Below are 26,827 nucleotides of genomic sequence, written 5' to 3'. Positions count from 1 at the left end.
GAGTCACAAAATAAACCCTGAAAGCAGGAAAATTATGTCAACAAGGAAACCGTAAAGACGCTCATTAAAGGAAAGCACACGGGCAGCTGGCGTCTATAAAGAAATAAATAAAGAAAAAGGAGAGACAAGCAGGGTGAGTCAGCGCACATTTACCAAGCATTAACACATCTGCTGAGCCCGTCCTCGTAAAAACAGACTTACGAGCCTCATGAACTTTATGTGCACTCTTCAGTGGCTTACGAGAGGGTCATAAAATTAAAAGAAAAAAAGTTTCAAGTGAACACTGTGTTTTTGTGGAAATCTGTCGCGAAGGCGATAAGAGAAGAAATTAACAGTGGCGAGCCACAAATCATCAAATTAACATCAGTCACAGGTGCCAGAAATGTGACTCGCAGGACCAAAAGGGAGCGATAATGAATCACATACAGGAGGAGATAATTAATACATCAGCGCTGTTGTGTGCTTCTTAAGAAAGGAGCGTAGGAGGTACAGAGGGGAGTGATTAAAAGCAAATTAGAAGCATCTGCATGAATAGAGCTTCATCGTTCTCCATTCACCGCGGCTGTTCAAAAGGTTTTCATCGCCAGGCTACTCCGAGTCCCGGAGGACCCCTGCAGACTGACAAAAAACTTCCAATCTCCTTTACGGTTAATTATTCCCTCTATCTTTTCTTATTAGTACTTCAGGCACAGATGAGATGTGCGGCTTGTGCCTACGCAGCGTACGACTTATCTGTTCAGAGGACACGATGCTGACTAACAATGAGTTCCTGAAGGTACAATAAGTAATTTTCCTTAGCTTAAATTATTAAAGAAAAGTTGTAATTTTTTTAAACAAAGTGCATCAAACTGCAGGCATTATCTGCTAAGGCTAGAGCGCCAATCAAGTAACTGTCAGTCTTATTACAAAAAAAGAAAAAAAAACGCACCACAAGGAATTTTCTGTGGTACTTTTACAGGTTTCTGTTGACATACAGAGACATCTAGTGGCCACAGGTGGTATGTACCAGTATGTCACATCTAAATGTAGTCGCATATCAGCCAAACAATTTGATGAAAGAGCAACTGCAGTCGGGAAATGCAGTAGTTACAATGTATTCACTGTAAGCTGCAAATTTCAATTTAATGGGATAATTCTAAGTAATTAGCCTCTTGAGTTCAGTTGTGGTTTTTCTGTAGTCAACACTACAGATAGAGAACATTTAACATTTAAGTTAGAGTATGTTGTCACAATGCGAAGGGTCCAGTTAATGTGGCATTTCAAGTGAAAAAAATTATTTTTGCTTTCGAAAACTTTCACGTTTACACAGCATTATGGAAATTATGTCCAGAAATGACAACGTAAACAATGAAAGTGTTTTTTTGTTTTTCTTTGTAGTGAAAGTACACACATAAATGAAGAGAAGACTGCAAAATAAACATTATCGATGACAGGTAATGTGTAGAGACGCATATAAAGTCGGATTATTAATACGTGTAAATAGCTTAACTTAGCCGTGTCAACAGAGGCTAAGTTAAGCAGAGAGTATAGCGGAGGTATGACAGAGAACATTTTAAACACCTCAGTAGCATTCATATTCAGCCTGCCTTCACAGACGTGTATTAAATTCCACAGTATTGAAGCCTGAATATCTGTCAGGTAGCAGTGATGCTGAAGGTTCACAGGAGATATGAGAAAACATGGTGACAGCTTGTGTACCTCTCTCTCTCTTTCTCTCTCTCTCTCTCGGGATCTGGCTGCAGTTCGAAAATGTTTGTGTCAAATTCATAAATGTGTCAAAAGAAATGCAAATTTCTGGCCTGAAGGCAAACACAAGGACAAAAACCACGGGAAGCCCGGTGAGATCAGTGTGAGCCGCAGAGCTGACGGTGGAGTCTATCAAAGACACGACTCTCACCTGCTGACACCTCCAAGACAAACACACCACCCTGCTGCGCTCCGGACCTGGACCACCAGCCACACAAACATTCACAGGCTCAGGAATAGAAACACTTCCAAGCTATTAAAAAGGTTTGAAAAGACCTCTGACCTTTACTTGAAACAGAACCACCGAAATGCTGAATGAAAAGCAGCAACAGTACAACGCAAAACGACCACGAGGAGACGTGGACAGTGCCAGAAGTTGACTGAAATGACTGCAAAGTGATGCATTAAATGACCAAAATGTGACAGGAGGAGGACAATTAAATGAACAAACAAAATGAGAAAATATGACAAAAGGACAAAACAACACAAGGATCAGAAATCCATAATCCCTAAATAATTACGTTCTTCACTCGGCATCGTGCTACATTATCGACCCTCTTATTACATTTTGGGTTTATTATCCTTTTTTTTAAATATTACATTTGCGCCTCAGCATTTTTGCTACATTATTGGCTAGTTATTCAATTTTGGGTTTTATTACAATTCTTTTTTTTTTAATTTGGATTACTGCATATCAAGCTCTAATAGCTGCAGCAGGACCAGAGAATGACCCAATGTACCTCTTATTTACTAACAAGTGTTTAGCACATATTTTAATAATTGCATTTTAACTCCATTGTGTTTTATTCTCGTTTTGACGGTGGATAGCAGCAGTTATAAAACTACATGCAGGCAGAGGAAGGCAGCATTTCTGACTGCTGCAGCGATGCTGCATGAATCCACAGCCAGAAAAGCTTTGCATGAATTTGACTTAATGGAGAAGGACTTATGCAGAAAAAGCAAACATTTTTTTTAAATCCGTTTCTTTCTGATTATGAACTTTTTGACAGCAGAAGGTGTGACACGTTCTTTCAGGTCCTGGAATCACTGTTTGAGTTTTTAATATTCTAAATATGTCTTAAAACAGTGATCGAACTTTAAAGACAAATTTAGAAATAAAAGTGTGAAAGAAACCCGAGGACCTGCACGTAGCTTTTTTTGTGCATTTTTTGTAGAAATCTGGACTGTGCAAAAGAAGAAGTGCAGGAGGAATCAATTTCTTGAATTAGTCAACACGGGGCTCTCAGTGTCAAATGGTGAAGGGAAAAACATTTTCAGCAAGTTGTTGAACCTGCGGGACCAACAAGCCTCTAACTGGCTGTAACTGTTGTGGTCTGTTAGGCGTACATGTAAAGAAACACAGTTCTGAAACCATAAAGCTTCAGATTGTGCTTCATCCTTCCTTATGAGCAGATCTCAACAAAAAACACTTTTTATTCACCGAATCATTGAATTGGGTGCAGTTTGAACCTGAGATAGTTGAATATAATGTTACAGCATTGCAGTTTATATAAGAAGTTAGCCAGTAAAACGGTTATGCAGAGAAGAAATTCTTCTCTTTCATGCATTTTAATTAAGAACGAAAACTATTCATGGTAATTTCAGCCATTCAACGGTGGCTTCATGCACAGATATTAAATAAAATTTATCTCTACTGGAATGTAATTTAAAAATGTAGGTCTAAAATGCCGCCTCAGCTTTAATAGCTTCATCCATTTAACATGCACCAAATATACAGACATATTTTGTCTTCCTTTATCCCCAATAGAATAAAATTCATATCTCATCCTGTGTTTCACCATGCTCAGGGTTTAAAAAACTAATGTTGTGGGTCTTCTGCAGTGTGAACTCACAATTTTCCACTTGTATTATATTTGATTAGACTTAAAAAGGACTCGAACCATGTGACGTGGAAGGAAGGGTTTCCCAATACACAGCTGTGTGGCCCGCTTCTGGACTAACTCTTTGTTCATTTTCGGCCCTTCAGTGAGGCCACTCCTCTGTAATTACCTCGCTGCATCGACCATCGATTCATCTGTAATGCTGCTGTTGAGGCTTTGTGCTGGTGGTCATTTATTAAATATGCATCTTAGTAAAGAGAAAAAGAAGCTGATCGTGCATGATGGGAGTGAGGAAGCACTCTGTGCATTACACTGCAAGCTTTGCTTAACCACAATTAAAGCCTATGCGGGAGTGCATTAACATTTTTTTTCCGTGCAGGATCCTGTGTGTGCGTGCACGTGTGAGTTTTTGCATCTCAACACATGCAAACTAAGACGATTATAAGTTTACACTACAGATTCAATCAAAAGAAGTTTAAAAAAAAAAAAGTTTTGCTCATTTAAACTTTACCTAAACTGCAATACGAAGCAGCTTAATGTAAGTTTGAAAGACGCCGTTGCCTTTGATGACGTCCCTTAAAGACGGAGCCGAGCCTCAATTTAACATCTTGCAAGTTTTGAGATATAATGACTGTGATTCAACCAATCTCAGCAGCCACAATATGGGCTGTCATCAGAAGCGCTCATTATTTCATCAAACTAACTCAAAGCAAAAATAAATAAAACCAAAGCGGTCCTCCAGCGCTTGAGATTTTCTTTGAACCTGCCCTTCAAGTGCTCAGCAACACACTGATTAAAAGCATCATTAAGGAACGGAGGAGTGGTGGAGGGCGCACGGATCCTCTGAGGGGGGGAAGAAGAAGAGAGGGTGCGGGACTCACCTTCCACAGCCTCTCCACCCGCGACAGCTTGCGTGTTTTCATGGCGACGGCGAGGAGCGAAGTGGACGCACGAGGAGACGGAGGACAACCCTAACCGGGACAACCCCGCAGTCAGCAGCTCGCCTCCAACTTCCACCTGGCTCGCCTTAACCCTTCACTGGGCAAAGACTCAATTACAGCCACGTCAGGAAACTACTCCGGACTGAAGACTCTCTTCCACTTACGGGACGCTTTGAAGCCTGTTAAAACATTATATTGTGACAAGTACAAACACCTCTGCAGTGATATTAATGTCTTTAACGTTTCCTTTTAGACATTTTGTTACTTTGAACACTAGATGTGAATTGTAAATGTCATGTGGTTATATGTAAAATGTACTCAATTGTTCTTGTTTTTAATAAATGCTATCCAACTTTATTAAAGGAATCTCCCCTCCTGATGAAGATTATACAGTTGAGTTTCCACATGCTGTATGTAAAATAGTGTTTCACAGGTCTCTGTACTGTTATAGGTAACCTCCATGCCTGCCTTCAGTGATCCTGTAGTTTTATACTGTCATGTTTATTTGGTTGCTCCTCCTAACAGCGGTCATTACTAAAATAAAATAAAAGGTTTTTTCATTAGATCTTTAGTGTAAGAATAATCATTGCAGACAGTAGTCATAAAATGAGGGAATTTAGCGTTACACTAGGTAATAACGAATATTTCATTTTTATGAGAATTTAAAATGCGCTCTAAAACTCCTACATGTCACTGCAGACCCAGTATAACTGAGATTTGAATTGAAAGTCCTCCATACTCTCTGGACTGAGTAACTTTATCTATCATACCAAATAATGTTCAACTTCTTCAGGCATACTGTGAGTGACTGTGAGCGTGATCTTTATTCATGCTGATTTCAAATTAAAGGCATAAATCTGCTGGACCTCTGCATTGGAAAGAAACTAACTCCAAACTTCATGAAGGGGGGAGTGGAAGCAGTCATTTTTCATAGACTTTCTGAAATAATCAAGTTCAGAAGTGGCTTGATGTTATTTTACTTGATGATTTTAGTTCTGGAGGAACAGAAAAGCACTCAGTAGTCTCATAATGCGCTCGCTCTCTGGTCCATAGATGTAACCGAGTCTCTGTGTTTGTCCCTGGTGGACTGCTCACCTGTCCAGGCGGAACCTTCCTTCATCTACACTCAGCCGGGACCGGATCCAGCCCACACGACCCTGAACGGGATGGAGCCGTATAGAAGACAACGGACAGATGGATGTGCTACTGTGACATTCACAAACCCTCCCAGACTACAAATCTGTCGCATTTTATTGGGTGAAGACTCGCTTTGTCAGCCAGTAAAGGGCAGCGCTGCACCAGTGAATAAAAAAAAGAAGAGCGAGGGACAAAAGTGAGAAAGGAAGTGGCCCTAATGCAGGAGGTGAGGAAGCCTCGGTGTTGACCAGGTGACTCCTTCACCGCCAGCCGGTACAGGATGTACCTGCAGAAATGTGAGCGTCCTGTTGCAGATGAAAGCGATCCGACACAGTGTCGGCATCAGCGGTGGCACAAGGAGCCATTTAACAACATGAGGCTGAGAATCAAAACAGAAAGAGGAAACTCCGTGTGCTTTTCATTTCAAACTCTGATAAAATGGTTCACACACTGAAACGGATCAAATGAGCCTGAAACACAACAGGAACTTAAGTAGTCCAGCAAGAACCCGAAACCACAGCAGTGCTAGGTGAGGAAGTCCAATCAGGTCATCGAGAACATTAAACATTCACCAAGGAAGTGACCTGATTTGGTGAATCCCAAGAGTCACAGAACACATGAACAACTTGAAAATAATCCAAATTAGTGTAAATTGTCAAAAAGCATGTTAAACTTATCACATACTGAAAAGAAGTACTGAATTTTTTTTTTTTTTTTTTTTTCTTTGTCCTTTTGCTCCTGTGAGTTCACAAAATCAACTTCCTGGTGTTTTAATTTGGAAATTCTGAAATTACAGTACAATATTTACCAGGATATACCAAAACCAGGCTAAAATAAACACACCTGGGCCCGGCTGAGCAGGCTTTAGTGAAAATAACACCTGTAGGACAGGAATCCTGAATAAGATGTTTGAATAACTTTTTACAGCCTTAAAAATGCAGCGAGAAATATGATTTGGACTCTGTTTTGCACTGCAAGTTCTTCCCTTTCTGAACTGATTTTATCACAAGTAATACCACATAGTGGTGTTAAACGAATGAAATCACTACAGTTTAAATTTCAATTAATTTAGTGAATGCTATATAAAGGACTAAAACACAATAAATTGTCAAATGTAATGCTGCCTCTGCGGTGCATTGGGTGTCAGATCTTCTGCACCAATCTGACCTTTAAGGGTTTTGGCGTAGTTTGGTTTATTAGATGCAGAGGGAGCAGCCTGGGTCCAGAGGCTAAACAGAGTAGACTACAGCCCTGTTTCATAGCCACTACCTTCAGCTCTTGTTGATCTAACTTTCCCAGCTTCTTTAAGTGACTCAATACACCATCTTGTGGTTGAAACTTGTACTGTAAGCCGTAACAGACTGGGTTGAGTTAAAAAGCTGACCTCGGTTGATGATCAGACAGTTGTTTGTGTTTTTTTTTCTCTCTCTGTTATTTGAGTTTATATTGATTCACAAAGAACTCAAATGTTTCATGTTATCCTTGTAAGGCAGAACCGGGAGGGGGGTCCGATCACTGGGACTGTAGCTGACGAGCATGTTTGGATGAAGTGCTCGGGCCCCTTCACAACAATCAGCACTGAACCACTTACCTGAGCCATTAGCGGCATCTCGCTGTTCAGCACAGATCAGCATTACGCACCACCCGCAGGGGCGCGCCACTTTATGGTGCTTTTTACCCGGGGTTGTTTATCCTGTCTGCCCCTCCACTTCTCTCCCAGCAGCCATTTACCCACAACACCATCCCTCCTGCCTCTCACAGCGGCTGCAGGCTGACGAGGGGCTTTTTGGAGGCTCACTTGGATGAAGGCGCCGGTGCCACAGTGAAGATAATACCTGCGAGGCGTCACACTGAGAAGCACACTATCTGTGCTCTCGGGGCTTTGCAGGAATTTTAAATGCAGCGTCTAATGTGACAGCAGCTGGATGGCCTCCCCGTTAAGCCGCTTCGACTCCACAACGATTAAAAAAACAAAGCAGCAAGTACATGACAAATGTACAAGAACCATAGTTTTCCCCATGTTATGTGATTCACAGCTGCACTAATACACGATTATTCATCCCATATTTGTAAAAGAAAAGGTTAAATTGAGGTTTCACTTAATTAAAACAGTTTGTCATTCTTGTCTGAGCTGCTGAAGGTCTCTCCAGCAGGTAGCAGTGTGTCTGTCAGACTGACTCTTTTCCGCCACGCTGTTGCAATACATGCAGATTTGGTTTGGCATTGACTGGCTGGAACAAACAAGGTCTCCCATGAAAAGGACCAACTTTGGATTTTAACACCTGCTGGTTCAAAATGAGGAAAGATATTTCAGTCCTTCAGGTCTCACTCCATGTGTACCGATGCAGCTCAGCTCCGAGTGTCCACAGACAGTGGATTTCGGAGGCAATAGTTGTCTGAAGTGTTCAAAGACCATGGTTACTCATGAGTTTCCATGAGTCCATGCGGTGGATGCCTGCCTGTTTTCAACGGAACGGAAAATTTCTGCTGCTTTTTGGGTGCCCGTTTACACGACGACGGTGCTCAGAGCCACTCAAAATTGAACTATTTCAAAACGTCAATGTGGAAAAATGCAACTTTTCTGAAACACCGTATACCAAAAGACATCACCTTTCCTTGAAACTTTCACAAGTTTGAAATTCTGCTAACAAAAATACTTCTGCTGAAGAAAGCCGACACCACAACAAGACAAACACAGACAGCTGAAGGACTCGGAGGCCTCCCGGCCGAAACACATGAGCCATAATGTCAACACAGGAAGGTGTAATAAAGACCGTATTCCCATGATGCAGCAGTCAATCTGAAGGGAGTGTTCGTGATGAGTAGCATCAATCAGCCGGATTTGGCTTTCTGGTCATTGGTGGGCCGCAGCTTGACAGGCATCCAGCTCCACAATAGCCAATCACTCCGTAGCACTCCCAGTCCTCCCTCCACCTCAGATACAGCAAACAATCATTATCTTCCCCCCCATCTTCGCTCTGCTGCGTGAGAGCTCCACACCCAACATCATCAGACCAGCTCGGGAAAAGCAATCTTCTCCCCATCGTCCCCCCCGGAGCGCCGGGCCTCGCCCGCACTCCCAGCTTTTGAGGAGCAGGATAGAAATATTAGGAGGCGACGCAGCGAATACGCGATAGGAAACGACTCCCCACAGCAGCAGCGAGGGTGACCTACATGTGACTGTACACAGTAGGTAAGTACAAAGGTACACACACACACACACACACACGTTATCGCTTTAACAAGATGCCGCAGACAACTCGGTGCTGAAACTGACCGGCCGTCTCCACACCGAGCTTTCAAGACAACATAACAAGCTGCGAACCCACCTTCATGGCTGCAGGGATGAAACTTTTCTCTCCTGTTGCTCCTCTCAAGTCTAGAAAGCTCACCAAGGTCTGGCGAGGATGCAACATGAAAACCTCTCTCATGTGTTATTCATCAGAAGTCTAAACCAGAGCGTGAGCGCAGCAGCAGCCCCGGTCTGCTGTGAACTGACAGACCTTCATCTCTGCATACATTCTGACTTGTAAAACATTGTGAGACTGACTCGATTCCTAATGAGGCCTTTTTATTTGGATCTTTAGGTTTCAGAGTCTCGGTTTCATGCGTGTTTCACCGATGTTGTGTATGACTGACTGCCTTAATTGGAGCATTGATCTCGAAATTCTTGTCATGATGATGGGATGAGCAAATATGTTTGATGTTTAACCAGAACCAACACACGAGTCGGGTGGATACGGCACTCGGCAAGAACCCTGGCGATGGAGAGCGGTTTGCACTGATGGATTTATCTTCTCCTACTAAAACATGTTGGAAAAACACCAGAAATAAGGTTAATTTTTTTATTCAGTCCTGTGTGTTTAAGTCACTTTCTCAACTCTGGGTGGCGCTATCAGAGCGCACTGAGCCGCTGACGCAAGGCAGTTACTGTATTACAGTGAAAAGAAATATTGTTACGTAACAACTGACACATTTCAAGTGAAAACATATCATTTCTGCATGTTAGTTTCAAAAGCGTTTCGCATTTACAAGGCAACATTTTGAAAATGACAGTTCTTTACACGGAAACAGAAAAAATGCTAAAAATAGTGTAGTTAACATGCCAGGCCACAAGGTGGACCTCTTGGTTGTTTTTGTAATGAAACCACATAGAAAACAATTCTCTCTATCTAAATGTATTTATTTTTTACTGGCTCAAATTTTCAGTCAGGCGGCCACGCAGCTTTTTGAGAGATATGAAGAGGAGAAACAACAGTCATGACGGCGTCTGTGCTGTAGAGAGGAAAATACGAGAGCTGTAAGCCAGAAATTCTCGAAACATCTTGATTAAAAAGGTCAAACTCAAAGGAAGGTAGAGAAAGATGCAGAGGTTGTGTGGAGGTCGTATTTTCCTCCATGAGTTTCCTGCGTTGGTGCTTTCTGCTTCAGCAGGCAGAGGAGAGCCTTTATCCTCTTATTGCAGTTCACAATATGACTATCAAAAGACAAACACTTGTGCAAATGATGCTGATTTCTTTGTGCTTTGAGCTTCATATCACAGTGCGACTTTGGTGTTTCACTCCCGTTTTCCTGTTGAGATGATGCAATGCTGAAAAAAAGAAGTGAAATACGCACCAATGTCAACACAGGCGAGGCCAGTGAGACTCATCTGACTGGCTCAACCTGTTAATATGCAGAACATGAATGCACAGTGCATAGAAGCATCATTTCTCGTCATTCTCAATATGGATTTTTGCCAAAGCTCATTACTAGTAAAACATTTGTGTTAGTTATAGGCTTCAGTGGGCATTTTACTTTTGTTGTTTTACGATTGATTCTTGTGTTAAAAGACCAACATTTGTTTTCTACCTACTGATTCCAGCAGTAATTTATCATTATAAAGAAATTAGTCAGTGTTACTAGAGTTTGAGCAGATTTTATCTCAGGCTAAAATGACTAAAGAAGAAGTCGCGTTGAAAACACACAAATCAAACACACAGATACACAAACTGTGCACATGCAAATATACGTATATCTATATTAAATATGTGTCTCGAAATGCACCAATAGATCCAAACAAAAAAACACACACACAGACTTGTTGCTTCAGTTGCTGCCTGCCTTCAGTATTTTCTCTGCAGTGATGTGACCCCGCTGACTTTGTGTTTGTTTTCAGATACTCTGAGTGTGTGTGTGTGTGTGTGTGTGTGTGTGTGTCCCAGATAAATTACGACGTCGTGTGAGTGTGTGTGCCGCTGCGGTATCATGGCGGGGTCGATAAGAGAATCTGCCCGTGTGACACAACGGATTACTGCTGCCTGGTCTCAGCCCGGGAAAAGCGAGCGCGAGAGGACTCGGGAGAAATGGCGGCTCCGCTCCGCTGCTCTAATTCCAGCTGACAGAAAAGTTGTAGGGGGAAATTTCCTTCACTTGCTTTCAATTTCTGGCTTCATTATTGAAGAATTGCTTCAATTTTTTTTTTTTTTTTTTTGTTTTCATTTGTGAAAAAGAAGCTTTGGAAGTACTACTGCTGAGGAGAAATAACAGGAAATTCAGTGATTCGCTTTTGAATTTCCTGTTATTTCTGCTGCCAGAAGCCGAGCGCCGTGGTGAAAGACTCACAGCGCCATCTTTTGGTAGAAGGCAGTATTGCAGAAAATGAAGCGTTAGCATATTTGAGTAAAACTTCATAAACACAAACTTTTGAACCTGGTAAAATAGTGTCATAGTAACTTTTAGATTTCAATTTCATTGTTATGGCGGCGAGTATATGTGATGAGAATGTCACTAATTTTGTAAAAACAAAAAACAATTACTTCAGGATGACCACTACAATCTCAAAGTCAGTTTTAATGAAAAAACGCCTGTGAAAGCTGTTGTATTAAGTATGTTTTTACAAACTCATGGCTTCGGAGTTGTTAGTTTGGCAGCTTTCATGGCAGCATCACCAACATCGTGGCTGGGGTCTCAGGTGGTGTATCTGCTACTCTTTCTGAAGGAATGTTTTTTTTTTTTTTTTAAATGAAATCAATGTTTTCTTTAAAGTTTTTACAATTTTCTTGAGGACTGTACAAACCATCTCCAGTCCATCCCGCCATTTTGAGCTGGTAGCGGGCTGATTTTGGCCCACGTACCTTATGTTTGGCATCCCCGGTGTAACATATTGTGAGGTTGGAGTGAAAGCTAGAGCATTGTTCATGAGGTATCACCACCATCAAAACCAAACTGTAAACTGCTGCAAATACAGAACTTTGTTTCTGATATTTTACTGTATTTTGCAACAAGGGGCATTGCAGGGCAGAGATCGCTCCTATTTTACTTTGAGTTTCAACTTGTTCAGCTTTTGTAAAAAGAAGATTAAGGGTAAGGTTTTTTCTTTTTTCCATTAAAACCAAGGAAAGCATTTGGACTGGAATTTTAAATGAATTCCTGCTGTTATGCTACTGGTCTGTACAGAATGGGTTGTATCCTAAAAAGAAATGCAGAAGATTATTTAAAGTGGACCTATTATGCTATTTTTCAGTCACGTCATATAGGTCACGGACGCCCAAAAACATAGTATGTAAGTTTGTTTGCCCCAAATTCCTCCTATGCTCGGAGTTTGAGCATTCTAAAAAGTGGCTCTGAGGAGCCTTCTTCAGAACAGCCTGTTTTTGACGGCCTATTTTCCGTGATGAGCTTGAATGCATCTGGCCACGCCCACCTCGTAAATTCACTGTCGCTGAGAAAGCACCTTACAGGAAGTTACACCGGAAGTTTCCAAATAAAACACAATGCACGACCTCACGGACGTAAACTTTTTCCTATATGTTGTTATTCCGCCGCCTCGGGAGGCACGAGAATCAGCTGAACAGGGTCCCAGACAGTAGCAAACGCGGAAATTCCCGTTTTTATATAGAATGAACCATACAAAAGTAACTATTGGATAAAGAAAAGCACTCATTTGAGATCAAAACATAAACCATGTACTCACCCTTGCTGGAAGTCTATAAATTACAGATCAATGTGGCTGGACGAGCAGAGCGACCTTGCAGAAGCGAAATGAGGTGTGTGTGTGTTTTTTTTCTGTTTATATCATGTGTTGTTCGTGTGATATCGAGAGCACGAGAGCCTCTCAGAGGAGCAGCCCTCCCCAGTGTGCGTCGACTTTCGGAGCGCTGGCGCTCCGCTGCACCCCGCGGCCCGCAGTGCGCCTCTGCTGGGCACCGGAGCTTCGCAGCCTCTCGGGGAGGAGAGACATCCAGGTGCGGCCCAGCGCGAGCTGTTTGTCTCCGCCGGCTTTGGGACCTCCGGAGCTTCCAGCAGCTCCGGGCCGTTTACCCAATCGGCCCCAACTCGGCCCCTGGAAGTCAGGCACCCAGGCGCCGTGACAGCCGAGGCCGAGCCAAAGTGAATCTCTGCTGGGGAGAGGAGATCCGCAACGTTCCCATCCCAGCTAATTGTGGCTAAGTTAGCGAAAACTGTCAGCTCATCTACCGTCTTCAGGTGGGTCAGCTGACCCACCTGAAGACGGTGGATGAGCTGACTTTATGATAACACTGGCGATGGATGAAAAAAGGCATCCGAAATGAGCGACCTATCCGGGGGCGCCCAAAGGCTGGATCCTCTTCCGGGGGGAGTGGTGTTCCTCTTCCTGACGTCAGAAAGAGGAAGATTTCAGAACCGCGTACTTAAGTGTATATTTTCTTAAAAGTGGAGTGCACAATTGAGGGAGGTGACTGAATTTTTCACTTCTGGGGGATCATACAGAGGCTCTGGGAGGCAATATGACTGTAAAGACACCTTTTTAAAGTGAATTTTGCATAATATGACCCCTTTAAAATAACTCATTTGAGCCATCAAAATAAGACTACATGAGGTGCTTTATAGGCCTGATGTCTGATTGTAAGTGTGCAGGTTTTGCACCTGCAGGTCTTTCAGAGGCTGAAGTGAATGTGATGACGTGAAGCGCTGCAGAACAAAACGGCTTCCTGCAGCTGAACGACACCTGCTTCCCCTCCTCGCCCCCTGAAACCCACAGGATCGCTCGATCTCTGACCTCCCTCAATTAAATGTCAGAATTAAGCGCCGGCTGAGACGGCGTCGGTGGGGGAGCGTCGTTATCCAGGTCTCCGGGTCAGAGCTATACCTGCGAGCGGCTGATGTTGCTAGGTGACCGCGTAACCTTTACGGTCCTCGCGGGACGCGACATTAACGTCCTCGTCTCGGATGGAGATGAGAGGCCGGCAGATGCGCCGGCTGCTCGGCTCTCGGCTGCTGAAGCTTTCCAACAAGGCAGCAGGTTTTTGGTAATGTGTGTGTGAGTGTGTGATTTGACGAGTGAGGACACACACAGGATATACATTCACAAAGAGAACTGGAGAAGACTGAAGCAGAAGCTGCACACACAAAGCACATTAACAATAATTTAAAAATGCAACAAACTCAGCTTGAATGTTGGAAAAAAAAACAGACCTCAAACAGGGAGATGCAGTGAATAGTGAATGACAGTGATAATGAATATGGACTCCATAATCTATTGCAGTTCAATCACATTGTGCAGCTCCACTTTCTGAGCTGCCTGTGGACGCCTGCAGTCGGTGCATTAACTGGAATATAACAGTCTCTAGTGGCTGAACGCACTCAGTGCACACACACAAAAAAAAGAAACCCTCTTGTATGTAAAACCAGCATTCAGGGAGTCAAATCAGTTTTTTTTTTTTTTTTTTGCAAACAGCTGCGAATTAAGCGACGCCTTAATGTGGGGAAAGCGTCGTCCTCCCTCACAGGGAGGTGCCACAGATTATCAGTTGCACGACTAATAAAGTTAATCCTCAAAAGACAGAAAAGCTCTGCAAACATGTCCTGAAGTTATAAATAAAAAGCAGAGACACCTGGGGAGGAGAGGAGGCGCAGGAAGCCAGCAGGGTTAAAAGACGGATATATTTAGTGGCAGAAAGTTCTTAAAAGCAAAGAAAATCTTTGAAATCCACAGTGAAGCGCTGTCTGTGGAGCGAGGAGACGTTTTTAATATTTTATCAGATTAAATATCAGCACATCACAGCAAAAACAGCGAAAATGACACAAAGAGTTTGAAATGTGATGTGAAGGCTTTTTGAGAGGGATTATTTCCGATCTGCGCTCATATCTTCAGCCCGTCTGCTTAATTGTACTTTTCAGTTCAATTAGTGGTTTGAACTGGATGATTCATTTCACTCTTTATTGTCTTTTAATGGATTTAAGAACTCAAAACACTTCATGAGTTCTGCAGATCACCCTGACTTTAATGTAATGTAATGCATTACAGTGCAGTATAATCTTATTAGATCTGACGTTTATGTAATCTGATTTGGTTGAATGTTATTTCAGGCAAAGTAAATTTAAAATAATTTAATGTAATTTAATTTCAGTTAATGATATCACAATGAAAGAGCATTAACTGATAACTGCGGAATTATTTGTCAATTTAAACTAATGTTAATCTATTGTCCAAAATAATTTTATATTTAATTTGACATTTTCACAAATTGCTTTTTTTTAAAATAGTTTAGTTTATTTTTTCAGCTAATTCATGAATATTTACTTTTATTATTTGTATTTACTTTCATTTTAAGTTGTGTCCCCATCTCACACTTTCTATTATTTATTCATCAGTTTTTATAACTGTTTTTGTCAATTGTTGACTTCCAGTCATTTGATAGAAATGAATATTACCTCATTCTTGTTTAATGAATTTTTCTATAAACTAGCTAGATTTGATTACATTTTAGATATTATTCAAATTCAGCATTTTATTAGATTTTTCAATGTATTATTCAAATTTACCCCAGTTACATTTTTTAAGTATTATTTACTGTTTTGATAGTTTAGTGAAATAAACGTCTCTGTCCAGACAGACATAACGAGATGGGATGATGTTTGTTTCTTCACACAGTTCTCAGAGCAGAAAATCCTCCACCTGAGAGGGGAGGAGGAGGCTCGGCGCTGTAGCGGGGTAATAAGGCTTCTCTGTGTTTAAACACTGACTAATCCCCGCTGTCAGCTGGTGTAATAATACAGTAAATCAGATGGAGGGGGGCAGCGGCCTGCTGACGAGCCGCTGACAGGTCCGGGGCGGGGAGGGAGGGAGGGAGATGATCGATGGCGTGTCAACATGGAGTGGCGACGCCAGGCGAGGGGATGGATGACCTGTTGTCAAGGAGAGGAGCCGAGGGGAGAAAAAAGGAAAAAAAAGAGGGTGGTGGACGGAGACGGAGGGGAAGCAGCGAATGGAACGTATACGGCGGCGTGGAGCGGTCAGAGCCGCCATCAGCCAGCCAGCGAGACTCGTGCTCGCTCGCTGAGCTTTGCAGCCTCACCCTCTGCACCTTTGCAACCATGGCAACGCAGAGCGAGAGGTCCTGCTGAGGAGGCTTTGTTGTCCCGAGGGGAGGAGCTGCACGGGGGTGACAGCATGTTTGCCTTGGGTGGCCTTCACTCATCCCACTGCTGGGAAACCACATTGATAAGCAGATAGGAACACACAGATAGATGGAAAATCCCATCTGGACGCTCTAAAGGAAGACGTGGCAGCATATGTGAGCCACATCGATCCAGAATGTGCTCCCCTGCATGGCTGACGCATCACAGCGAACAGTCAGGTTCTTTTAACGAGTCACTATTTAATGGCTTTTTTAAAAAAAGAAACTTTGAGTAATTTCAAAACGGCTGAAATACAAGATACATAGGAAGAGTTTCTGGCAGGATCAGAGGAGGTAAAGTTAAACAGCGGGGCCCAAACTGCAGGTTTTAACATCGGAGGTGAGTCAGTGTCGGTGAGCCTTGCAGAGCGGGACTTCATTCTCCGAACGAGTGAGCGGCCTCCTGCAAAGCCCCGCACCACCTGAAGCACGCCGTCCGCCCCGCCGCGGAGATAATGAGGACAGCCGAGCGCCCCCCCCCCCCCCCCCCCCCCCCCCCTTTCATCCGGCGGCTCTGGTTGAGCGCCGTCTGGCTGATTTATGAGAGCGTCGGACCTCAAAGGAGCCTCGGAGCTAAACTGAGAGTTGGGAAGTGGCCAAACTGTCTTACTCAGTTCTGGAGTATCTCTGAGCAGAAGGCACGGGCGAGTTCATACAAGGACAAGCTCGTGACAGTGTGTGTGTGCGTGCGCGCGCGCGCGTGTACGTGTGTGTTTTTACGACTGCATGTGCGAGTGTGTGTGTTACTTTGTGAGACAAACTGTTTCTGTGAGTTCATGTGTGACTTTAGTAATTACTGTGTGTGTGTTAATGTGTCTCTCTAACCACGTCGGACTGTGTGTGTGTGTATGTGCGTGTGTGTGTGTGTGTGTGTGTGCGTGTGTGTGTGTGTGTTATGAAGCCTCAGTCTTAAGGATTTGCGCTTCTTTTCCTCTGAGCCGAGACTCCTGGTGAATTTTCTCAACATGTGAAGGAATCACATTAATTAAAGAGACGCCAGGTGCGGCGACGCTCGCCGCCAGAAAGCCACACGCTCACACACAAGGAAGACACACACACACTCCACGACAGGAAGCAGCTCCGCAGCCAGGAAGCCCGCAGCTCTCGTGTTTTTCCCTCCCGAGATTTCGCCTGTGAAACTGCGAGCGCTACAACACTGCGTCTCTGCAACCACCGTCCTCTGGGAGAACATCGCACTGCGAAGGAGGAGTGCATTAGGATGAAACCGACCCATTAAAAGTCAAATTTAAATCACAATTTTGTGGACTTTCAGGGGAAAAAAAAAAAAAAACAAGCCTAGGAGGAGTAAAAGAGGAGTGTTGAATTCCTGAGGGGAAAAAAAGCTTTTAGCGAGGGATTCTTTAAACAGAATAAATACAAACTTACTGTAGTAGTGAGCAGTTGTAGAAGCTTCTGGGGCAGAAATGCGGTGTAATGTCATCAAATAGAAAAAAAGCAATAATTAACAGCGTTACTGTGGCTCTTTGTGAACTCATAATGTAATTATTTTAGTTTTTGTATGTAATTGTGATATCTTGAATTTATTATATACTGCCCCACACTGTGGATTTCATATTAACTATGATTTATTATGATCTACTGTCTGATAGTATGTTTACAGTATATTGTATATTTTGTTTGCATGCCTGCAGATTATTATTCTTACTGGATGTGTCTGTAAACACACCAGACAGAGTTGCATCGACTACACCAGCAATCGTAAAAACAGAGAGAGGAAACCTGCAGAGAAAGTTGGACTTGTGGTTATAGAAGCAGAAACATCTCGTAGTACAGTGTCGTAACTACAATCACAACTCCAGATCGATGAAATACGACGACATTGCAGCTGCGAGGGAGAGCCAGCAAGCCAGGTCAGCAGGGGCGACGTCACCGTTAACCCCATAATCCAAGATTAGAAACCGAGGCTCAGGAGAAATGAACAACCTCAGTGAAATGGCCTGGCCTGAGAAGGAAGACCCTGAGCAAACTGTAAACCTGGAGCCTCACAGCGATACTGAACACGAGTTGGGAAGTATCATCAGACTATCTGTGAATATAACACCTACGACAATCTTCACTGAAACCAACAAGCTGATACACAGTACGGCAACAGGGCTCCTGGAGGAGCTCAGATACAAGATGAACACGGTAAGTAAGAGTCAGTATCCTCTATGGAAACAATGGTTGGAGGCTAAGACAAGCACGAAGGGAAGTTAGCCAGCTGGCAGAGAAGCATGAAGTGAACTTGATGAATGAAGGGATACCTATGAAATACATCAAGCTCTTCATCCCTGAGACACTTGAAACTGCTAAACGGAGGTTAGCAGCTCCAGTCACCCAGCGAAAGAGACCCACAAGGAGGCTAAACCAGGATAATAAACAGGATGTTCTCTCAACTGTAAAGGAAATGAAAAAATCCTGGAATATTATATGAGAAAGAGAAGCACCACACAGCACTGATGCTCAATGACTGGTGGACCAGAGAACTGACCACAGTAATATCGACCAATGTCTGGAGCCGTTCAAAATCAAGACAACAACCACTACGACTGCATTGGCCACTTTCAACTCCGTGGATTTGTGTTTGAGTTCAGTGGGTCTCTCTGGGGTCGTGTGGAGAAAACCTGAGAAAGCTCCAAATCCAACTTGGAATCTTTGTTTTTTGCATCAGGAAGCCCTGGCAGCAAAGGATACCTGTGCTTCACGGAACATTAAAGTGGGTAAACTACATTAAACCAAAGCAAAGAACGCACAATGTTATCAAAAGCTGAGCCAAGACCCCGGCAGTGAGCATGCTCAGTTGTACCGTGGGGAGGTACGCTGGCTGTCGAGGGGAAAAGTGCTGATGCACATGATGCTTACCTTGCCTGTCCCTCAGGCTTCCTTATCTTTGATTCGGGTCGCGGCTTGTCATTTAGGGTTGATGGTGGGTCTGAAAGCCAGACCATATATATAGTACTGATATAGGGATCTCATTCAGGTTAGACAAGTGTGGTTGTACAATATCGAAGAGAAGCAGGATGATCTGAACTGAATATATCCAGACATCCAGGTGAACTGAAGCACCTTGGGATCCTGCAGGCTCATGAAAACCATGTGAACAGTGAAGTCAACCACAGCCAAATCCATCGTCTCTACCTGAACTGGACCAACTTGTTCAAGTAGGCAAAACAAAAATAAATGTACCTCATACTGATGTCTTTAACAAGGCCTATTGAAGGTGCTGTGGCCTTAGAGCAATCCCAAAAGAAACTGTTTTTCTTTACTGAGCAATTCTTACAGTTGCAGTGGGCAGCTATGATGGTTTTGAAACAAAAAAATGGAGATTTCTTATAAAACAGAACCAAATGTGATGACTAGCAGCCATAAAAATCAATATTAACGAGTCTTTTTCGTTGTGATAAAGGGTGTCAGAAGCTTTGAGATGCTGCCTGAAAGAGGAATCTGTCATTTACTTTCAGCACAAACAGTAAAAATGTTTAATTCATTTAGAAAACTGACACTCTGAACAGTGCGTCCAAAAACTGTGAAACGACAGACTCATCAGGAGTGATTTGGATCCTCAAATCTTAAAATACACAAACAGATCAAGGCGCCTCACTTCGAGATGAAGGAAGTTTGACAGAAAAACAGAGTCCAGATATTTTTAGCATGTTTCTTCTTTTTATAGAAATATATTTAAGGCTTCCCGTCACTGCGAGACAAACATCAGTGTTAGGAAAGAGTTGAAATCAATCATTTTCAAGCTATAGAGAACCGATCATCCACTTCATGCCGCTGAGGACCACATAGGGTCTCCACCTCGTCCTGAAGGACCTTCGGGGCCACTCTGAGTGGAACTCGGGACCCGGTGAACCTCTAAAGCACCAAATTCAATCACATTCCTGAACCTCCTCGGCTGGCTCGGCTGGTGCGGAGGAGTCACACTGAGGTTAAAACAATGAGCGCTCAATATCTGCTACAGTGCTGCATGACGGAGCAGTTCAGCGCCCGAGCAGAGACGAAGGCCAAATGGCATCGTGGGTCCAGAGTGCAAAAAGTAACTGCGGGAAGACGCAATAACTTTGAAATTAAGTCTTCGTTGCTCAAACTATAAGTCAATGATGAATAAATTTCATGAAAAATCATGGATGTGTTGAGCTTTAATGTTTAGAAGGGTGCCCTCTGGTGGTTGTAGAGATTATGGCAGGAACATTAGCTGAAATTCTGTTTCTGGAACAACCGAACGTATTTTTAGCAGGTAGCATTTCCCACGGAAGCTGCATGATTTCTGCAGGATTCAAGGCAAAAAACACTCAGGGTTAAACCAAACATTTCATGCAGGGATCAACCTCTAATCAAAAAAACTATGTTTTGTACAAGTACATTTAAAATTTAGCAAAAGATGAAACCGTATAATGTGAGTCCTGCATGCATGTGTGGGTTTAGAAAACATGCTTTTAAAACATATTCCAACCTGCTGCGTCATCAGAGCCAGCGGCTGCCTCCCAACAGGCACAAACAACTCAAATTGGGTTATTTTCAACCCAATATTTTGATATTGTGTGACTAAGAGCTTAGGAGAAGCATGATTTTGCCCGAAGTCTGGTTTTGTCCTAAATCAACTGAAGAACTTAGGAAGAAGTGAATAATTCCTGCTTTTCTTCAAGACTTAAAGCATTTGACCCAAATACAACTCTGAAATACAGCTTTTTTGTGAATAATTCTAAAACACAAATCTGTGTAATGTTGTATATATGGTTAGGTTAAACCCAACAGCACGGTCATGTGTATCAATTTATGGATAGATATCACCTCCTGACATACTGAACCAACAAAAAAAAGTGATATGGTGCAGAAAACCACAGCGAGCAGCAGATTTAATCTGACACTAGTTATACAAACAACCACATTAGGTTATTTTCAGCCTATATTTTGTGTACTTTTGTGTTACTTTGTGTAACTTGGAGATCAGAGGTAGCATGCTTTTGCATGGTAAAACTAAATGTTGACCCTTTAGAGTGCTGAACCAAACAACCAAAATTATGTTTTTTTTAAATGTGATGCTTGTTACTGTGTGACCAATCACGTAGAAATCGAATTAATTGTCTCCAAGTCTCATCATGCCTTAAATCAACGTAACATTTGGATAAAAACACTAAGTTTTACTGTTCCTCAATCTATTAAACTATGAAATTGATCCCTTTGGAGTAGTTATGATGTTCATTTTTTGTGTGAAATAAAACGCTGTGTGTTATTTTAACAACCAAACACAGCTGTGAAGTCCCAACACAAGCAGCATGAAAATGAGGCTCAAGCTTTTTACGCTCATTCTATTCGGCTCTTCCCGTCATTGTGAAGCAGAATTCACCAAGCGTTGAATTGCTCACCCACTAATAGGGAACGTGAGCTGAGCTTAACCGTCATGAGACAGTTAGTTTTACTCCACTGGCGATGTGTTGCTGCAATTGTGACCCTGCTCTGCTTGCTTGTTTCTGAAACTGTGTGTTCAAATACAGTCGTGTTCTCCTTTTTCAGATATGCAGCCTTTCATGAAGACTTGGTTGGCTTATCGATTGTAAAACTGTATTTATTATTTACTTCTTTTCCAAGCTGTTTTTCTGACCTTGGTGGTTGAGATCTCTCCGGCAAATCGTCAGCGGTTCTCGCCTTTTACGTGCAGCTGTTAATTAGGGACGTTAATGGGTTTCTATTAGCAGTAAAGTGTAGTGAGGAGGAGACGGGGCTGCTTGTGGTGCTGCCGCCGCCGCCGCCGCCTTCTCCCCCGATGACTCAAAGGCGAAATAGTGACGCACGCATGCAGAGCAAAGCAACAATTAATCAATCTCACATGCACACACCTCTCCTGCCAGCAGAGATGCAGTGTCTGCATTGTGAAAGCACAGAAAACTCTGCAGTCAACAGAATAAACAGCTGCTTAGAAAATACGTCTAATATTTCCTCCATCAAGAGAGGGAAAGAGAAGGTAAATATCCTGATGAATATGATGAAATTTACATAATCTCCCCATCAACTGTGGCACTTTCCTTCAGGAAAATAAACAGGATCATCGTTAAAGTTTTCCTGAGGAACAATTTGGAAAAGCACTCCCCATCTGCTGAGGCAAAAGGCAATTTCATGCTCCGACACGACTCGGACGGGCATCAGGACTCGCTCTGACCTCAAGGTTAACAGCGTAAACCTAATAAATACATTGGAGAGCCGGAGGAGCAACAGCTGCTGCCGGTTTTACCGCAAATGTTCAGCCTGAAGCATTAATCCTGAAAGAAAACCATGATTTCAGAGAGCTCGAGAAACAAACGTGGAGGAAGTCAAAGGAAAGACGCATCAGCCTTCTGCTGGTGATGATGATGAGGTTGTTGTTGTTGACAGCTCAGGAAGTGTCATCCTTCAGCCTGCAGGCTGCCTCATCACTTGATTCGTGATGTGAGAGACATCAATAATTCATGTGTTTGTTGCAGGTTTGAATCAGTGTCATCAGCAAACAGGCAGCACATGTCCTAACAAGCTGCTCCATGCGGGAGCACCAGAGGAAAACCGAAGCTCTGCTTCACAAGGAGTAGGAACCTTCACGTTCATGGAGCTGTTGTCTTTTTTTTGAAGGAGTTGGTGTTGTTCTGTATTCTGATGTATATATTGCATTAATAAACTCAACAGTCAAGCGCTTTTTGTGTTCATATAAGCCTCCGACCATCATCTGAAGCAGGAAAGTGGCCCATCAATGGTTTCATTCTGGAATACCTCTCAATAAGGAAGAATGTCGACTGATCACTCTCCTGCTTCCTGTAGACATTGAGAACTCACAAGCATTCAGTCTTCAGTTTTGATCGAGTCTCAGCAGTTAAAGCCCGGTCACACAGTATATTTGGATTGTTGTGAGCATACATAGTGAGACAGCATACGATGAAACAAGTGACTAGCTGTCATCTGACTTTGCAAAGTTATTTGTTCAAAAGCAACAACACCGTCGTTACTTTAGTTTATCTGCAAAGACTCCTTTAAAGCTCACCTTGGGGGAAAAAAAAAGAAGAAAGCGTCCTGTACTCATTTATGAGTTTTCTGCTGATTGCAGATGTTAGTTTCTCTGTTCAAACTGCAGTCTGTTCAAATGCTGTATTCATTAAATCCACTAGTTGTGCCAAAAACATTTTTGTCCTTAAGTATGTTTGTCTAAAAATTGACTGTTCTGTATTGTGATGTATTGATTTGTCATTTCTGTGTCGATATCTGTGTCCCTAACCCCAATACAAATACAACTACTGTATGTACCAACACGCAAAGCAGGAGTTTTAAAACAAAAGGCTTGTTTGATCTGCTTTCTCTCTCCATGGAGTTATCAAGAAGATGGATGGAAAGCAATATTTTTACAACAAAGAAACAACTTGACTATCTAGAGGAAGTAAAAGTCGTAAGGTTTCTGTAGGTGAACCTTGCAGAGGTATAATTCACAATGATGAGTCTTCAAGTGTTCTTCTAAAACTGAACTTGGATTTAATTCATCCCTCCAAATAGGAAATGGCAGCTTATGTCCAACAGGTTCACCAAGAGGAGGGAGGAAGTGGAGGGAAACCTGTCAGACAGGAGGGTGGGGTTACAGCATCAGTTACTATGGTAACCAGCTCCGTGGAACAACTCTCATCGCAGATTAACAAACTCAGTTTTCACTAAACAACACACACACACAAACACACACAGGCTTCTTCTCCCCTCACAAACCCCTACTGATGTGAAGACTGTGTTTTCCCGCTGTCTGTGAACTCATCGCAGTTTCAGCACCATGGTCAGCACCAGAGACGCTCAGGCTACATTTACACTGCAAGGCTCCATGCTCAGATCAGATCTTCTGCCTAAATTAGATTTTTTTGTACAGTACAGCTACACACATTTTATCAAGTGACCCATTTCAGATTCTCACAATTGAACTTGCTTCCGAAATCAGAACCATTGCACATACGAATGCTGTAGTGTTTACAGACTTCAGGCTACTTCTGAACCTGCAAAGCCACGGATGATGAAATGTGTTTGATGCCAACACTGGAGTGTCTGCGATGTTCACCAGACATTGCTGGAGCTTTTTCTTATTCACAAATGAGAAAAAGATCCATAAATGCATCTTATGCATGTGCTGCAATTATTTCCTCCTCTCCCCTGAAGACTGAGAAGGCATGTGATCTCTTCAACTGACCACTGTGCTGGATTCTCCTCTTGTTGGATGACCTCCATGCTTGCTGTATGTTCAGTATTACAACAAAATAAGCTAGGTGGTTGCAGATTTGATGACATTAGATACGTATACAGTATTGAGAAAATCCGATCGTCCTAGCTACACGGCAGTCGCACTGGCACATATTCAATATGCTTTAATTGCACATATGAATGAGGCCTGTATCCATTCTCAAAATGTCTGAGCGCACACTTCTTTATTCTGCTTACGTTGTCTAAAAGCAAATCCAATCTGTGCCACATAAAAGCAAAAAATCAGAACTGGGTCACATTACACTGACCTCAGACACGCAGCAGAGGCCCGGTTTCACCATCATGATGTGCTCAACACTTTTCAGTGATACACACACTATTCACCATCTCTGATTTGATAACTAATTAGGATCCGTGATAACATGGGCATTTCATCGATACCATTAAATAAAATACAGGCCTTCGCTTTAATTAACCATGAATGTGTATTATATCACAGAATGGATCACAATCAACCTTGTGTGCAATGTGCGCCGCATTTGAAGCTTTGTATTTCTCTCTGCACCCATCAACCACCGCATATGGTAGATAAGTTCAACTAGCTACAAGTATAACAGTAAGACCACCTGCCTGATATTGGACCTTTAATGAAACCAATTCATGGACTCGGTTATCATAAATTGGCGTCTTGTTGTATCTGGAACCTCTATGAATCAGACTTGTTTGTCAAGCGCAACAAATAAATGTTACATTGGTTTGAGATCTGGAAATTAAAAGGACAAAGTCAGCGTCTCAAACATGTTTGTATTTTAGCTTCATGACTACTATCACATTGGTTTAAATATGTCTAAAATACTTAGAAAATGTTTAATCCCAAGTACACCCCTAACAGTTTTGTACATATTTCTATTTATTTTTCAATAAATTTTGAAATACAGTTTGTTCACAACATGTCAAAACATATTCCACACTTAATCTGAAACAGTCCCCGCACCTGCTTTTTGGAAATGCATTAGTAGCTTCTACATGGACCCAGCAGCACTTTGTCCAATGCGTCACACTGCTACAACGGCTCACCTTCTTCCCATAATGCATCCTGGTACTGTGTTTTACACACACACACACACACACACACACACGTCAAAGTAGACCTGACCATTAACGTCTTGTGCTCTCTGATCGCTGCTGGCTGTCTGAATGGTGGTCAGAGGTCATGGTTGACGTCCTGACTGATTTACAAACTGCAGCTCTGTTTATTCTGACAGCTTTTAGTGGAACAGCATGAACTTCTGCAAAAGTTTGAGCCGCAGCAGCTCATCAGCCTTCACTTAAATGGCCCTCATCGCTCTACGATCCTATTAGTGGTTCAGCTCTTTACATTCCCTTCATGATATGTTATATATGATATGCTTTCTTCATAACTTTATCCACCTAACTGATGGAGTTGATCTGACTGTGGGTAGAGATACCTGGACAGGCGATAAATGCATCACAGGACAAACAAGGTCATACACACTCGCATTCACAGACACCATACAGCCTGGCTTTCTGGGAGGAAACCCACAAAAGCACAAGAAGAACATGCAAACTATATGCACAGAAACAGCCTCAGAGCTGGACTCAAACCTGGTATTTATCAGGAGACCGTGCTAACCACCACACCACCATGTCAACCCTGTCTGCAATCTAAATGAAACTATTTCCTGTAATAAGAAAAAAAAAATTCAGCAAAGAAAAAAAAATCCCACTGCCTCTTTTATGTGTGCCAGATGGTGAATGCAGCAGCGTTTTAAGGCCTCTCTCAGTTCGTATCAAACATAATTAAAAAGCCAGATCAACAAAAGCTACTCCAACACAGCCAAACACATCCGCATTCAAGCCTGAGTGCAGCTGCAGGAGGATACAAGGAGAGCCTTTTCAAACTTTCCACAGCATGTTCGAAGCCAATGAGGGCGCTTCATCCAGGCCTGTGCGTGCAGGTGCGCGCGCCTGAACACTATATGAATGATGCTCAAGACCTTGTCAGACGCATGAAAAGGGGAGACGGGGTTCTTACGTCCTCGTCCTCCCGCAGGCATTTCTTGCGGTACTGGACCTGCGCTCTGCCGTCGGCCAGCTGCTGAGGGGTCTTGGGCGCGTGCTCCTCGTCCGCGACCTGTCCGCCGAGGAGGCGGCTGGCCTCAGGTGGGTGCGGGAAGGAATTGGCCGTGTTGATCTTCCCGGTGAATCTCTGGTACAGCGAAGCCATGACGCGAGTCCAGTTCAGGTTGTTTCTGTCTTTCTTTCTTTCTTTTTTTATTAAAAATAAAGAAGGAACAACTTACAGCATATCAGAGCCACGGTTTTAATAGAATAACCTGCTTGTTCTCTGCGCGCGCTGAAGAGAACCGATGGCAGACGGCCAGCTTTCACCTCCCGGGAAGGAGCCAAAAAGATAAGGTGAAAACACTTCGCTCGTAAATACGCATCTACGGATAGTGGATGACTCAGAACCTGGAGTGATAGACCCGATACGAAGCGCAGTTCTTCCCTTTTTTTTCCCCCT

At 42.9% G+C, this 26,827-nt stretch overlaps 1 protein-coding gene across 1 annotated transcript in view; it reads right to left on the bottom strand.

The window, feature by feature from the left end:
• Nucleotides 1-26,576, bottom strand: part of LOC115405634 (dipeptidyl aminopeptidase-like protein 6) — an 81,127-nt gene extending 54,551 nt beyond the window's left edge. Inside the window, exon 1 of the mRNA XM_030115269.1 lies at nucleotides 26,339-26,576. Coding sequence (XP_029971129.1) covers nucleotides 26,339-26,530 — 192 coding nt within the window. The 5' untranslated portion in view covers nucleotides 26,531-26,576. The remainder of the gene's footprint in view (nucleotides 1-26,338) is intronic.
• Nucleotides 26,577-26,827: the final 251 nt, after the last annotated feature.

The sequence above is a fragment of the Salarias fasciatus genome, chromosome 18 (genome assembly GCF_902148845.1).
Source record: "Salarias fasciatus chromosome 18, fSalaFa1.1, whole genome shotgun sequence".
Taxonomy (NCBI): domain Eukaryota; kingdom Metazoa; phylum Chordata; class Actinopteri; order Blenniiformes; family Blenniidae; genus Salarias; species Salarias fasciatus.
Note: the sequence above shows the minus strand (reverse complement) of the source record. Positions and strands in the feature narration are given on the sequence as shown.